Source organism: Hevea brasiliensis, unplaced genomic scaffold (assembly GCF_030052815.1).
Source record: "Hevea brasiliensis isolate MT/VB/25A 57/8 unplaced genomic scaffold, ASM3005281v1 Scaf1, whole genome shotgun sequence".
In the NCBI taxonomy this organism is placed as follows: Eukaryota; Viridiplantae; Streptophyta; class Magnoliopsida; order Malpighiales; family Euphorbiaceae; genus Hevea; species Hevea brasiliensis.
In genome coordinates, this window is record NW_026614585.1 from 11,841,566 (window position 1) to 11,859,153 (window position 17,588).

Sequence of the window (17,588 nt, forward strand, 5' to 3'; positions counted from 1 at the left end):
AGTGATAGTGCTATCACTTTCCTTATCTTATATGTGGATGACATTCTATTGATAGGTAATGACACAGGTATGTTGACAACTGTAAAGGTATGGTTGTCAAATACATTCTCCATGAAAGAGACTTAGGGGAGGCAACCTATATTCTTGGGATTCGCATCTATAGAGATAGAGTGAAAAGAATAAGTGGTTTATCCCAAAGTCTATACTTAGAAAAGGTGTTAAAGAGGTTTAACATGCTTGATTCCAAAAGAGGATTGTTACCAATAAGACATGGTATCCACTTTTCTAAAGAGATGTCTCCACAGACACCTGAAGAAAGAGATAAAATGGCCAGGATTCCATATGCTTCGGCTATTAGAAGTTTGATGTATGCAATGTTGTGTACTAAGCCGGATATCGCATATGCGGTTAGTTTGACTAGCAGGTATCAATCCAATCCAGGTTTGGAACACTAGATAACTGTCAAGAATATCCTTAAGTACTTGAGAAGAACTAAGGATTTATTCTTGATATATGGAGGTGGAGACTTGCAATTGGATGGTTATACTAATTCTGATTTCTAATCAGATATCGATGATAGAAAGTCTACCTCTAAGTTTGTGTTCATTTGTAATGGAATTGCAGTTAGTTGGAAGAGTTCCAAACAGAGTATGACTGCAGATTCCACTACAGAGGCCGAGTATATTGCTGCATCAGATGCTGCAAAAGAAGCTGTTTAGATATAAGGAACCCCGGTCTCACCAAAAATCCAAACACATAGAAAGGCACTACCATATTATCAGAGAGATAGTTGGGCAAGCCGATATAGCCATGCAGAAAATAGCATCAGCTGAAAATCTAGCTGACCCATTCACTAAGCTTTTGTCACAAGCATAGTTAGACCAACATCTTGAAAAGATGAGTCTAAGATATTGTAATGAATGGCTCTAGTGCTAGTGGAAGATTATTAGTAGTATACCCTAGAGCATATCATTTAGTATATATCTTGTACATATTTTATTAATAAAAGACATTTTCACTTTTTCGTTTACATAATATATTTATGTGTAATAGAAAAGGTCCATTGATATTTTGTTAGAAATTCTATTCTTAAGTTGTTAAGAATATGAGTAACAGTATTTCTAGCATAAAGTATCATAAATAGGTTCACAATCGAGGATACTTCACAATAAGGACATGACTTATCCAGTAAGATTGTATTCATGTTTGTTCCCAAGTCATTTATATGAGATATAAATAAGATGGAATGGTGAGTCTCATGCCATATAACAAATATGATAGGCACTTATACATGATAAGTAGGCCGAACCAGTGACATTTATGACAAGCAAATGGAGTTTACTCTTATCAATGTATTGTCATAAATCATATCAGTGCATATAATCTTTAGACCTGAGATAGCACAGTTATCTTGTATATAGGTGGTTTGAGTTTGATATTGCTTTCATACTTATATTGTGTATGGGTATATGGGCATGTGTTGGCTCCTACTAGTTATATATGGAGGTAGGTGTTGATCAAGATGGAATCTGTTCCTAAGTAAATAGGGATAAAATCCTATGATCATTTAATTGTTCTTGATGTTTCAAATTCCTGGCCAAGACAGATAGATTTAATCAGAAAAGAGTTTCTGATGAGAAAATCTTTTTAATCAAGAACTGGAATTAAAAGAGAACATAATATTCATAGCAAATGGGGTTTGACATAAACCATGACTTTAGCTCAAATTGGGATTTTGTAACAGAGAGATTCTAGCGTATGGTAACATATGATTATAGGTTCATTTAAGGTAAACCTTATTACTAATTGGATGGCCATGGCATGCTATGCTAGGTGTTAACCATGGTCTATGAGGTGTATAAAATGATTTAAAGAAATCATTTATGGTAAGAAAGAGTTTTGATGATATTAAGAGTTGATATCATGTCTCATTGCCAATTAGTGATGAGCCTAGTGAGTCACACACATATACAAGTAATCACCAAATTAAATATGATTTAATTAATTAATTAAAGAGTTTAATTAATTAATTAATTAGGTTTGGTTTACAATTAGATTGCAAAGTCCCTAGCATGGTTTGAAACCAAATCTAGGTTATTGGATGTATAGTATAAGTTAAATTTATATTTAAAGTGTTTAAATATGAATTTAATTAATGAGAAATTAATTAATAAAGATTAATTAATTAATTTATATTTGATATAAATTGATTAGAAGAAGAGAAATAATTATTTTGGGTTGAGAACTCAAAATTAAGACACAAGGGTATTTTAGTCATTTCACAGGGTGACATGTGGCACTATGAGATGGCGACACATGGCACTATACATAAGCTTGCCATTTGACTTTTAATCATGTAAGATGATCAAAGTCAAGATTAAATATAGGTTTGACACTTGGCATAATATGATTGGGTCAATTAAACCAAGAGCCAATCAGAAAGTGACATGTGGCAAGGGTTTTAAGTGATGATCTAGCTATATAAGTGTTGTTATGAAAGAGTAAAACGTGTGGCTACTGTTCTTCTTTGGTGCCGCCACCCAAAGAACATCTCCCCTCTTTTCTTCTTCATCTCTCATCAATTCAAAGAGATTAGCCAAAATCTCTTGAATTAAAAATACTAGAAATCGTTTCTAGTATCCTGTTTACATCTGTAATCTCTCAAAAGGCAAAACTTGATTTTCTAATTGATTGAAAAAGCTTTAGAAGCTGTTCAAAGGGCTGCCATTGTGATCTTAGTGTAGACAAGCTAGAGGGACAATATCTGGTATCCTAAGTGCATCCCAAAGGTGCCAAATACACTGTAGTGCATCAAAAAGGTTAGTATACTTGTTCTTGATCTAATCTAGGTTCTAATGAATTAATCTGTTAATTCTAAAATTTTAAATGGCAAATATAGATCCAAAAATATATTAAAAAAGTTTTAATATGCTGTTTATCATTGAAATCAAATAGATAAAAATAAATCTTGCATGATGCATGAAATTCTAGATAAAAATTTTAAATTCAATGATCTAAACTTGTATTTTTCATGCTTTCGCTCCTTCATATATATTACCTAATTTTAGTTTAGTAGGTAGAGTAAGACATAACTATACCCAAGCATATATACTTAACCAATCTACACTTGAATATGTACAAAAATCTTCCTAGTAAAAATTAGGAAACCATTAAAGTTTTTAGGATTATAATTTTACAGTTTCGATATGAGATTAATTAAAAAAGGAAAGAAAACATTGTAAATAGGCAGGTGGGATACTAACGGAAATATCATACCAGAACTTAATAAATATCTCAATATCAAAATTAGTCTCAAACTCGATTAAAATTTATTTTTAATTATTTGAATTCATTTCAAATTTGATTATTACTATTACCCAAATAATACTTGAACCGGTTTAATTTTATATATTTAATTAATAATATACATAAAAAATATTTTTTATCAATAATTTATATTTTAATAATTTAATGATTCTATAAAATGTTTGAATTAATTCTATTTATTTAAAATATAATATATAAAAGTCATATATTTTATATTTAATTAATTATTAATATAAACGAATTCTTATTCTTCGGATAATAGGTTTTCCAATGTACAAATCTGAAACCCATTATAGATATTATTCATTAAATCTGAACTTATTTTAAAAAATTATTTATATTAACAAAATTTATCTTATTGGGATTCAATTAAATCTATTGCATGTAAATATTTAATCTGTTGCCATCCTTGATTATAAACTTAATAATGAGTATAATCGGGTGAAGGAGGAGAGCAAGGCAAGAAATGGTAGCTTGAATCTGTCAATATCATGCCTGCGTGATCAATGGAGCAATAACTATAAATTCTACCCCATTATCAAAATGAAACGACTAAATGCATTGAAAAATAAAAATTTTATTTAAATTACAAATTCTTCTTAGAAGAAGCCAAATTTATATTTATTTATTTTCAAGATAAGAAAAAGAAAAAAAAAAGAAAGAATATAAAATATTAAATAAAAAATGTGATTTTTTTTTACACAAATAGAGATTATATAAAAAAAATCCATGAAAATTGTAATATTTAATTTATAATGAAAATAATTATTTACAGTAAAAATAAAAAGTTAATTTTTTCTTAAATAGAAAAGATATTAATTTTTTACACTTAATATAATGAATAATTACAATAATTTTTATGAATGATACTTTTTTCAATTCTTTTTAATTTTAAAATAATTTATTTTTTAAATAAATAAAAAATAAATATAATTATGTGAGAATTTATTTTAATTTTTTAAATAATTTATTTCAAAGGAAACATATAAAAATTTAATTCAATTTTTTTTATTAATTTTTTATTTAAAAATATGATAGATAAAAATTTTAGTTCTTTTAATTTTGAAAATTTTATTTTAAAATAAATAAAAATTAGATTAAAATAATATAATTATATAAGAATTTAATTTAGTTTTTTATATATATAATTAATAAAGAAAATTGAGAAAAAGGTTGAAAGCCATAAAAAAAATTAAAAATAAAGAACAATCGCAACAAGCAGCCGTACGTACGAAGCGAAGACCTTTTAGTTAATGACCTTTTCATTGATGGAAAGGCAAAATCATATAAAGCAATTATAATTTTTTTTTTTTATTAGAAAAGTAATTATAATTTAGAGTAATGACAAATCATATTTGTATAAATTATCTCTGCTTCAAACCCAATTAGATTATGTTGTTTGCCGCTGCTGATGCATTTCTCTCTCTTTTTTTTTTTTTACCTTATCTTTTTAATTCTTTTATAGATAATTTATGTAACATTTTATAATTTATTTTATAAATATTTTATGAATTTTTTTATTCTTTACCATCCCTATCAATCTTACAAAACACTGCTTTAAAATCTTTAGACTTAAAAAGAAGAAGGAAAAGAAAGCTTATTTCTTTTAGTTAGTTTTTTAAAACGTGGAGTTTCTCTCGCTTTTTATTCAATCTGCTTAAGGCTATGTTTGTGAAGTTTAGTAAGGAGGAAAGGAAATAAAAGGAAGAAAATAAGGAAGGAAAATAAAAATAATGTAAAAGTTATTTTTCTCTTCTTATTTAGATATTAGAGAGAAAAATAAAGAGAAAAAATAATATTTTAAATAATAAAATACTCATTTTATTCTTTTTATTTGAAATTAAAATAAATAATTATAGGAGTAAAAAAATAATTTTATTTATTTTTCACTTATTTCTCTCTAAAATGAAGAGAAAATAAACGATAGTAATTTTTTATTATTTTCTATCTTTATTTTCTATTCATCCTAATTTTCCCTCATTCCCAAATAAAAGAAAAAGAAAAATATTTTTATTTTCCTTTACAATTTTCCTTCCTTCCTCCCTTATTTTCCCTCAATCCAAACATAGCATAAAAGATGAGAGAATTTTTTTTTTTCACCCTTTCGAGAAGTTTACGGTGATTCGAGTTAGGGTAGAGAATTTTAAGATTAGGAAAAAAGAAAACAAAAGAGAGAAGAGAAAAGAAAAGAAAGATAAAGGAAGTGAATGATAAAAATTTTAAGATTGAGTTCGATCAAATATATTTTTTCTACAAATATAATAATTTTGAGTTTCGATATAAGCTATCTCGTTCCTTAAAAATATTTTAAGATCAAAATCTATTAAAACCATTATTAGTCATATTTGTTTGGATTTAATAATATTTCAAATAAACCTTTAAATGACCTAATTCATCTACATTATAAAGCAAGTCATGTTTTTTTAAAAATTGCGACGTGACATGGTCTAAAAAGTGCTTGATTTGCTAATAAATATTATTATATTAATTTTTTAATTAAAATTGTTTGATAATTGAATTAAATTTATTTTAAATTTTTATTCACATAAATAACAAGCATTTTGTGTCACTAGAAAATTGCTAAATTTTCTTTTATCATCTAATATCTTAAAATTATTTTTTAATTTACTCCATTTTCGTTGTACCTATTCAAATTTATATTTCAATTCTCAAAATTTATTTATATTTTTGATAATTTTTATTTTATAATAATAATAATAATAATAAGTGACTATTAAATTTAAAATCGAAAAATCAAGTAGCATAAATTATAAAAAAAATAAAATAATAGCAGCAAGCAAATATATTTATTGTAGATGTATACGAAAATCAGCTTCTAATATTTGATTTGCATGTATTTTTTTTTATTTTTGTTTTTTTTATTTTTCTTTATTATTTATCCATTGTTAGTTCGCCAGATAAGCTTAAATTGTCTACATATGAGCGTGCATCTCATCTCCACGCTCCTTCGTTGCATCTGCCCTCCACGCGCTACGCCTCCCACAACCCGTCGGCTTCTCTCGTCCAAAGCGTGGGAAAGAAATTATTTTGGGATAATTCAAAAATATATATATATTTTAAACCTTTTAATTTATATTTTTATTTTTGTAATTTTAATTTCATTTTTTTATTTAATTACTATTAAAATTTAAGTATGAATTTTTATAGTTTTAAAGAGATTGAATTAAATTTCATCATATTTTTACAATATATATAATTTATTTTAAAAAATTAATTTAAATATTTTGTTATCTATAAAATAAATTATATTTTGTGTTATAAATTGGACAAAATGTTTGAATACGAATAAGATTGATTGTACAGGGATTTTTTTTTTTTAATAAAGATTTTAACTAGTTATTGTAACACAAGTGTTAAGGATTATGAAAATATTTCAAGATCTATAAACAAATAATGTGACGCATAGAATAATATTTATTAACAATTATATTGTTTATAAAAAATAGAGTTATAAATTTATTATACTTTATAAATATTTTATTGAAATTATTGAGATTTTTTAAAATAAATTTTGATTAAGAAAACTGGGGATGGGCTATTTTAAATTTGTTAGGGATTTAATTATAAAAAAATATAGAATTTTATTATGACTTATAATTTTATTTTTATAACTAATAAATCCTTAATTGAATAAATAATTAATTAATGCGTTTATCACATAAGAAACAAGTTGAATTTTCAATCTGTTTTAGATAATTTGGAACGAATTAAAAATCGACCTACTTTAATAGGATATATATATAAGTTTATTCCTTAATTGGTCATACCAGTGGATAATTTAAATAATCTCAAAATATTATCATATAGTCTACAAAAAAATTCTGTCCATTAAAAATGATATCTAAAAGTTTGGGTTCCATTTCATATAACATTATTTTTTTATTATAATAGACAATTCATCTTTTTCTCAGATTCTTGATTTTAAAAATAAGAGTCTTTCAGAATCATAACTCTTGAGATTAAAAAATTGATTCTCTAAGTATGAATACATTGCCTAACATATAGAAAGAGACTATCTTACCTCTTCTCTTTCTCAATCTCCCTCGAGTATAATAACTTTAGCCAGACACATTAGGGATAATACCAAAGAATTATTATATTTGTTTTATGGACAAGTCTTGGTATGATAATTTAAGCAGTTCTTGAGAAATATGAGCACCGAGTAATTTTTACAACACTTTAAATTTTTAAAATATTTTATGACACATCGTAACTTTTATAGATGTTTCATAATATACCCAACTCTTATAAAAAGAAAATTAAAATATTTTTAAATTCTAATTAATAAATCACTATATTAGTACAATTAAACTTTATACTTAATTTTTAAAATATTTTAATTTTATTTTGTAAAAATTAAAATATGTTATGTGATATTTTAAAAATTTAGAATGTTAGGTGTGCAATGTATTCGGCTTATTTCTTTTCTTGCTGTTGGCCTTTTGCATGTGATCAACGTGTATGACGAAAGTGGAGCACGTAATTATATTAACAATAATTAACTCGTGAGTACAGAACGGTTGGAGTTGTTATTTATTGTGTCTTTATCTTCTTACGTGGACCACTGCACTTCAACATAGTATATTTTGAATTAGGGGTTAATTATTTTAATTTTTTTTATTTTTTAATAAATTTAAATTGAATTATTCTTAATAGTGAGAGTTATTGATTAGATTAAGATATATTAAAAAATTATGTTAATTTATAAATTACAAATTATATTAGATAAAAATGATAATTTTTGAATTAAAATTTAAATATATATTATACTATATATATATATATATATTGAATTTATATATAGTGTAAGATTTATTATATAAGTATACACATTCAGGCAGTTGCTAACTAAATGGTGCCCTTATAACGCTTATACACATACACTTAAAGCAATCTTACTGATGTGGGATAGATTCAAGACCAGAAGCCTCACACAATCAACATGAAAGCCGATTGTACCACATAAACACATATCAATTTTCTTTTAAGTTATATATATATATATAACTTACTATACAAGCACACACATCCAGACAATTACTAACTGAACGATGTCTTTGAAACGCTTACACACACACCCAAAGCAATCTCACCAATGTGGGACAGGTCCATGATGTAATACATATTTATTATTTATATGCAACCTAACGTTTAAATATATTATCTCAATATTATAATTTATTTTTTTAACATTATTTATAAATTGATATTGAGAAAATATCGTTAAAGATTAAATTTATTATAGTAAAATTAAATATTTTAATTTTTATTAGTTTATTTTCAAATATTAATTTTAATTTTAATTTTAATAATTATATCATTTGAACTTAAAATTACTTAAGTTAAAATAAATTTTTACAATTTATCAAAATATTTGTTAATAAAAAAATATATAGTCCATTAATAAAATATAAATTGTCTTAATTAGAACCACATATGTTAGTGACTTCATTGTTTTTTATTTATTAGACAACTTGATTTTAAAATTGATAAATAAACATTGAAATAAATATTAAAAGATTAATTAAGACAATCTATCAAAAATTTTAATAAAAAAAATTAATTTTTTAATCATTAAATCATGTAATTAAATAAATAAAAAAACTAAGAAGTAAATTTGCACTTAGCTGGTCTTCTCAAACACTTTCTTTATACTTTTACTAGTGGAGAACAAAGAAATTGTGAGGGCATTGAATCTTTATGCCTTTGACTCTAAATTGTAAAAATGATATGAATTAAGAACAAATACCCAAATCCAATTCTTCATATGCCTCAATTATTGCTTATCTTTATTCAATTATTTATTCTCATATTCTTTTTTTCTTTTAAGAAATAATATTGTTTATTCTCATCCTGTTGTCACTATTATTTTTTTAACATTAATTATAATATATGACTTTATTTTAATTTATTTTAATTAATTTGATAAATTTAAAATTGAGAGTTTAATTACTTTAATAAAAATAACTAAATTATTAATAAATTTTATTTTAGTAGTATTATGATGATCTTTAAAACTATGATATCTCAAATTTAAATTTTAATTTATCAATTATTGAAAAAATCTAAATTAACTCTTTTAACCAAATATACCTTGTACAAATAAATTGATACAATTAATTTTAAAAATTTAATTTTAAAGATGAAAATCAAATTAATCAAAATTCATTGATTTTATTTATTAATTTAGTTTAAACTAAATAATACTTATCTATGATTAAAAATTACTTTTGTTGTGTTTTCTAATGTTTATTATCAGTCATTTCAAAATTTTTATTATTTTTTTAATAAATCAGTATCTCCTAATTTACTGGGTAAAACGCTCTCGGTAAAAATTTTTTCCATTTATAAGGATCGAACACTCAAATATTCAATTTTACTTAAAAGATATAGAGCTTTATCACTCATATCAATCCCATTATTAAAATTTTTATTTTATTAGAAAATATAACAATAATTACATTAAAAAATAATAAATTAATTTAAAAAATAATCAAATTAAAACCTAAATTATAAATATTTTAAATTATATATTAATAAAAAATAATTTAATCTATCGAATTTGAACCTCTTTATCTATTTTAAACTATTTGAGAACAATTATGCACGTAAATATAATATAAAAAATGGCCTACCATTATAGAAGTGGAAATTGGACATATTTCAATACATAACATAGTGGGGAGTATAATAATTACACCACAGAAAAAAAGAGAAAAGAAAAAAACAAAACATTGGAATGGGAAAATTCTGTGCGTTTAGGTTTTGATTTTGACTAACCCTAACCCTAACCTTAACCCTAACCTTAACCCTAATCCAACAACTGAATGGATGGACAGTGGGGAAGTTGAGGTGCACGTGACACAAATTTATATCCTTCTACAGACGCGTTGCTTCCGCGTGAGCATCCCCAATCTCGAAAGATTCTTTAAAAAATTAGGGTATGAATTATCTCAAAATTAATGCATATATTCTTTAATTTTTTTTAAAATTAATAACTTAATCTTTATATTTCCACTCTTTCACATTGAAATTCTTATTTAAAAATAATTTTTTTAAGCTCGAGAGAGTGAAAATATAAAAATTAAATTATTAATTTTAAAATATTGAGAAATATATATTTATTTAGAAATAATTCAATAATTAAAAGCAATTTATTTTTAACAATATTTTATTAATTTTTTAAGATAATTAATAGGAAATTGAAAACTATGAATTAAATTATTAATTTTTTTAAGAAATAAGGATTGATGCATTAATTTTGATATGATTGAGGATGAAAAAGTAATTTACCAAAAAAAATTATTGTATTAACGATCGAGAGAGAGGAGGAAGAGCGTCCGTTGAAACAACTCCTATCATTGAAACTTTTAAACGAGGACAAGAGAGCATAGCAATCATAACTACATTTTATTTTTTTATTTTTATTTTTATTTTTTTTGAATAAATATATTCCCATTGTTTTGCTCTTAAAAAACTGAGACACACATACTCCAGAAGCATTAGCAGGGAGTTTCACCAGCTTGGCTTCGCCAAAATGGAGCCTGAATCTGGACTTCGCGGTCCTTCTAATCCCTCTCAGGTTTGGGTTTTCATTTCTTCCCTCCTCCTCCTCCTCCTTCTTTTATATATATATATATATATATATATATATATATAACATGATTCATTTCTGGGTCCTCTTCATTCTTTGATCTTGGCTTTCTCATTTTGTATCATTCTTGATTTCGTTTCTCTCTCTCTTGCTATGTCCTTCTTTTTTTTTTTGTTTTATTGTCAAATTTCTGTACAAATGGAAGTTTATCAGTGGATTGGTTATTAAATTTACTGTTGTGCTTCATTCAGTGACTTGCTGATCGAGGATTTTGATATCTCGTATGGGTTTCATTGTTGAATTTAGGGAGTTTTTGACTCTGGTGAATCTACCTTGAGATGGGTTTCAGTTAGTTTAGTTGGTGATGGGTGGCCTGTTCTGCTAGTCAACTTTTTGTGACCTCTACTGTGGCCTTTTGAGTTATTTTTTAATCTTTTCTAAGCGGTTAGATTGTTTATTTTAATATGCTTATATGAGTATTCTAGGAGTTGAATTGTTAGCCTGCACTTCATGTGGGAAAATTAATGGAATATTTCTGGAGTATTGAGGTTGTTAAGCTCTGTGGAGGTTTGGATTTTGGCTTTTATTCTAAGCCAAAATTTCAATGGTTTCTTAGAACTGAACTTTTTTTTTTCATCATCTATCTGATACACTTTTTGGAAGTTATAGGCTCAATAATATGAATCAGTGCCAAATGCTCAAACCCAGGCATTGACATTTGTTGGTTTTAAACTTCATCCGAGGAACAACAGAGGTCTAGTTATTAACAACAGACAGCTAATTCTAGTCACAAGAAAATAAAATTACATCCATAGTCAATGACTTGGCCATAGATTGATTACCCTAATGGCAAAAATCAGGTCCCCTTAGTTATGGATCGAGCTCAAAAAAAAAATTCTTCACCAGAAAGAAAGGGTTCCATTTGAATTCTGTTTATCTCTGCCTGATCAATAGTATGTCAGTCAATCTGTAAACCAAGGCTTTGCAACAACGAGTGCTGTAGTATCTCATCTCCTTTTGTGATGATCAATTTCCTTGTTAAAACCCATCTGTACTTCTCTGGAATGTATTTGTGCTTTTTAAGAAAAGCTAGTATACTATCCTATCATGCAATGAAGTTAGCAGGAGCAGTATCTTTCATGCAATGAACTTAGCATATCTTATGATGCAATGAACTGACTGTTCAATTAGTACCCTAAAGTAAGCTTAACTTAAATTTGTGTGGCTTTGCAGCTTTCATGGGTTAACCTCTCCAGGAATCTAATATTAGCATACCAAAGCTTTGGTGTAGTATATGGAGACCTGAGTACTTCACCTCTCTATGTTTATACAAGCACATTTATTGGGAAATTGCAGAAGTATCAGAATGAGGAAGCAATATTTGGTGCATTTTCTTTGATTTTCTGGACCTTTACATTGATACCTTTGATTAAGTATGTCTTTATCCTATTGGGTGCAGATGATAATGGTGAAGGTAAGGTAGCTCACTTAATTGGATACTTCCACTCTGTGAAGGCTGGTTTTATACTTTACTGATACACTTTGATTCATGTCAGGTGGCACATTTGCTCTCTATTCACTGCTTTGCAGGCATGCAAAGTTTAGTTTACTTCCCAATCAACAGGCAGCTGATGAGGAGCTGTCGGCCTATAAATATGGTCCAACAGCACAGGTTACAAGCACCTCTGCACTGAAGAGATTTCTGGAGAAGCACAAAAAGCTACGGACTGCCCTCCTTGTTGTTGTGTTATTTGGTGCTTGCATGGTTATTGGAGATGGTGTGCTTACTCCAGCAATATCAGGTAATGGATTGCTATGGGGTTACTAATAATGTTATGGTGCACAATCCTATTCCTAATGGATAAATCACGTTCATCTCTATTTTCCAAAGTTGAATCTCTACTTTTATGTCAAATCACCATTTAAAGGATGGGAGGATAATAAGAAAATGTTTTACTTCCATCTTTCATTCGAGTAATTTGTTCTGTATGAGTTATGCTATGAACACATAGGCAATGCAATTTACACTCACGTATAGTTTTTTTTTTTAATCAGAATTTGTAGATCTATTAGTCATAGTTGTTAAATTGAGATTTGAAATCATCATTTTGTGAATCAGGAATGAAGAATCGAATCACGAGATTCAGTATGAATTCTAGAAATTGATTAAAATGATATCTAGCCATGGAAAACAAACAAAACAAATCAAAATATGTACAGACAAACACATTAACTTTAGATCCTTTTTTTCTTAAGTAAAGTGCTTTAAAGTATAGAATATCATTCATAATTTGATGCTAATCTAATCTATACTAAATTCTAATTATTTTTTATTATGGTTTAAGACTACTTACCATATAAAAGAAATACATAATATAATTATAAGATAAACAATAAAAAATAAGATGCCCTCTAGCTCTTTGTAATATAACAATATTGCAAAATCAATTATAAAATCTAGGATAATTAGTTCTATTATTGGAGATGATGAGTCCACTGTTAGCTTGGGGCAATACCAGAATAGGAGTAGAAGATATAGATTCGTTATGCATGATGACTCATCTGGTTTTGTTTACTGTATGTGAAAAGTTTTTATTTTTTGAATTATTTTTTGAGCTTTAGTCTCAGTTCAGATTACTTGGGGGAGGGTTTGATGGTTTTTTCATGCTAATATGAAAGTTAAAAATTGAGTTTAAAAACCTCTTTGGTCTTAAAAAAGCAATAGGGAGAGAATCGGTTGTATTGGTAGATTCACTACCGATTCAATCGATTCACCACTGATTCATGTATGTTTGCGATTTGGCCTATAGATTCAAATCGCTAAGGAGAGGAATTAACTATAATTGTACGATTCTAACAACACTATTAGTTAATATAGTCAGCTTAATTCTCTAGTTCGCAATAGGATGCAGATGATTTTGGGTGATGTTTGTTGATTATTGGTTTTTAGTTTCTGAATTCTATTAATTTCATGAATTCCTTTATGTTCTGATAAATTATTCTGCAGCAGGCTCTACTGCTTGGTCCACTACTTGTTCTTGCAGAAATTCTTTTATCTAGAAATAGCAATATCAATGATTTCTTTCCCTAGCTCAATAATTTTTGTTTTTCGATTAATGTGTTATCTTATGTGAACTTTTTTTTTTCTTGCAGTTTTATCATCAGTATCAGGTCTAGAAGTTTATGAAACTAAATTAACAAAGGGTAACTTTTCTTTAAACCAATTTCTCCTAAATTTTGTGATTTATAATGCATATTAATGCTTACATATTGCTTTAGGGCATCATAATTTTTTAACATACTATATTTGTTACTGGTTGTTAGGTGAAGTGCTCTTGCTTGCATGTGTCATTTTGGTGGGCCTGTTTGCTCTTCAACATTGTGGCACTCACAGGGTAGCTTTTATGTTTGCGCCAATTGTAATTATCTGGTTGGTATCGATATTTTCCATTGGGTTGTATAACATTATACACTGGAACCCAAAGATTGTTCGTGCTATTTCTCCCCTTTATATCATCAAGTTCTTTGGTCAGACTGGTAAAGATGGTTGGATTTCTCTTGGAGGAATCCTTCTTTCAATAACTGGTATGTTGGCTCTGAACATTATTGAAATTTTTACTAAACTTCCATGGTTTTGTGCTATTGATGCATTGGATTGTACAGGCACACTCCATATATTGGCATTTATGGAATTTTACTATGCATACTGATTCATTGTATGTGATTTTGTGGCCATAAATTCATGAATTTGGCTTAGTTAAAACGGTGTTTTTGCTCAACTAGAACTTCTGAGTTCTCCAAACATAATATACCTGATTCAGTTTTATAAGTTGCCAATCTTAGTATTGACCGCTAAGAATTTTCTGGAACTCACCAGGCACTGAAGCTATGTTTGCTGACCTTGGTCATTTCACTGCCTTATCTATCAGGGTAAGTATAAAGCTAGACCTATCCTATTTGCAATGCAAATGCTGTTTTATTATTTTTTTTTCTGGTCGAAGTGATTAATTTGAATAATTTTCTTGCCTTTGCAGATTGCGTTTGCATTTGTTATATACCCTTGTTTGGTGGTACAGTATATGGGTCAAGCTGCATTTCTATCTAAAAACCTCAACTCCATTAATAAGAGTTTTTATGACTCAATACCTGGTATGTTTATGACATTAATTAGTATTACTCCCAGAAATCTACTTCCATATTGGCTTGGTTTAATTTTGAGATTTTGGCATCTATCTGTATGTTGCAGAACCTGTATTTTGGCCTGTCTTTGTTATTGCAACCCTTGCAGCTATTGTTGGGAGTCAGGCAGTTATTACTGCCACTTTCTCTATTGTTAAACAATGCCATGCCCTTGGTTGTTTTCCGCGAGTTAAAGTTGTCCACACCTCAAAACACATATATGGACAAATCTACATCCCTGAAATAAATTGGATTCTCATGGTCCTTACTCTTGCCGTAACTCTTGGATTTCAAGACACAACTCTCATTGGAAATGCTTATGGTAATTCATTCCTCTACTTGTGTGTGTGTGTTTGGTGTAATTGTTACACATTCATGTGCATCAGTTTTGCAATTATAGCATGTGTAGCTATAACTCTAGCATGTAGAAGTATAAGATTTTATCTGCAGGTGTTTAATTTAGAACTTCAGTGAAGGATGGCCTTTGCTCTTCTGTGCATTTGCCACCTCTCAACTTTGTAGTCTGGTTATTTAGGCACTGACTGTTTTTGATTATTTATTTGAATTCTTAGTCTCATTGCAACTGCTTATTCAATGAAAGGGCAGAAGGGAGGACATTTTCATTTTCTTGTTGCGTACTTCTATTATTCTAATGGTTATGTAACTAATATGACTAAGTTTTTTCCTTCCACAGGACTTGCATGTATGACAGTTATGTACACCACGACATTTCTCATGTCACTTGTCATAATCTTCGTTTGGCAGAAAAGTGTCTTACTGGCCGCCTCTTTCCTGATATTTTTCTGGTTCATTGAGGGTGTCTACCTTTCAGCAGCCCTCATGAAAGTGCCCCAGGGAGGGTGGGCTCCTCTCGTGCTCTCAGTCATCTTTATGCTCGTTATGTACATCTGGCATTATGGGACTCGTAGGAAGTACAACTTTGATCTGCACAACAAAGTATCTTTAAAATGGTTAATGGGCTTGGGTCCCAGCCTTGGCATTGTCCGCGTGCCGGGGATAGGCCTTATATACTCAGAATTGGCAACTGGAGTGCCGGCAATTTTCTCCCATTTTGTAACAAACCTTCCTGCATTTCACAAGGTTCTAGTTTTTGTTTGTGTAAAATCAGTCCCTGTTCCATTTGTTTCCCCTGAAGAACGCTTCCTCATTGGCCGAGTATGCCCAAGGCCATATCGCATGTATAGGTGCATTGTTAGGTATGGGTACAAGGATATCCAGAAGGATGATGGAGATTTCGAGAACAATCTTATACAAAGCATAGCGGAATTCATCCAGATGGAAGCAGTAGAACCACAATTCTCTAGTTATGAGAGTCCATCACTTGATGGGAGGATGGCTGTTATGAGCACCAGATCTTTCCAATCAAGCTTGAGTATAATAGTAACTGAGGAGGATATTATTAATATTGATGACTCTATACAAAGCAGTAAATCTCTAACCCTCCAGAGCCTGCGATCTGCCTATGATGATGATAATCCACAGATCAGGAGGCACCAAGTGAGGTTTAAGTTGCCACAAAATCCTTCAATGGATCCTTCAGTTAGAGACGAGCTGATGGATTTAGTACAGGCAAAGGAAGCGGGTGTTGCTTATATAATGGGGCACTCATATGTGAAGGCAAGAAGAACTTCCACATTTTTGAAGAAGCTTGCTATTGATATTGGGTATTCATTTCTTCGGAAGAACTGCAGAGGCCCTGCTGTGGCACTTAACATTCCTCACATCAGCCTTATTGAAGTCGGCATGATCTATTATGTCTAGCTATTTGGAGGAGTTCTTCATTCATTGACCTTAGGCACATCGCATTTTGAGCAGATGGAATACAAAGGTGGCTCATGCCTTGCCTGTGGCAGTGGAACGATTATGAAGTTACAAGGGTCAGGTTGTTTTAGTGCACAAGTTTCAAGAAACGGCTTCCCTTTTGTTTTGTGGCTCTACTTTCCCATATGTAGATAACGTTTCTGTTGTTAACTTCATTTGATGAATTGTTTAGTCTTTTCACATGGTTAGTTATTGAAGGGAAAATAAATAAATAAAGAAAAGGTTCAGTTCTGAATTGATCGCATCTTCACATTGCCATTTCTTCTGCTTGTGCCTCTGCCCAGTGTCCCTCAAGACCAAAAGATATATAGCGTGTGCTTGGATTTGGAAAGCTTTTTGTTTGGAGTTGATATTTGCTTGCTTTCCTTGGAAGGTATTTTCACTTATTGGGATAAAAAGTTGGAGGGCTTGGCTTGAAGAAGATATACTTGTTAATAGAGCTGTTAGCCTTGTCGCCTGCTGAAACAAGACCAAAAGCTAGGGCAAGTTGGATGGCTCCACATCTGAAAATGATGTTTTTAAATAAAGCTAGGGAATGGAAGGAGTGGAAGTGCTTACTGACAAATCCAATGTTTTCCATCTGAGAGACAAGGTACAAGATAAATGGAGAAACCAAGTGGAATTA

The 17,588-nt window shown here is 28.8% G+C and overlaps 1 protein-coding gene across 1 annotated transcript; it reads left to right on the forward strand.

Annotated features, from left to right (window-relative positions):
- The first annotated feature begins 10,773 nt into the window (after nucleotides 1-10,773).
- LOC110646877 (potassium transporter 4) lies at nucleotides 10,774-17,198 on the forward strand. The gene is made up of 9 exons (XM_058141293.1): nucleotides 10,774-10,930; nucleotides 12,176-12,416; nucleotides 12,499-12,744; nucleotides 14,096-14,146; nucleotides 14,267-14,527; nucleotides 14,820-14,872; nucleotides 14,977-15,091; nucleotides 15,189-15,443; nucleotides 15,816-17,198. The coding sequence occupies exons 1-9, from the start codon at nucleotides 10,886-10,888 to the stop codon at nucleotides 16,901-16,903; spliced, it is 2,355 nt and encodes a 784-aa protein (XP_057997276.1). The 5' UTR covers nucleotides 10,774-10,885; the 3' UTR covers nucleotides 16,904-17,198.
- The last annotated feature ends 390 nt before the right edge of the window (nucleotides 17,199-17,588 follow it).

Bases quoted from the DNA above. Each gene is read 5' to 3' on its own strand.
- LOC110646877 (XM_058141293.1), top strand. From the start codon at position 10,886: ATGGAGCCTGAATCTGGACTTCGCGGTCCTTCTAATCCCTCTCAG. The intron at 14,147-14,266 runs GTAACTTTTCTT...ACTGGTTGTTAG, and splicing joins TGAAACTAAATTAACAAAGG to GTGAAGTGCTCTTGCTTGCA. The intron at 15,444-15,815 runs GTAATTCATTCC...TTCCTTCCACAG, and splicing joins TCTCATTGGAAATGCTTATG to GACTTGCATGTATGACAGTT.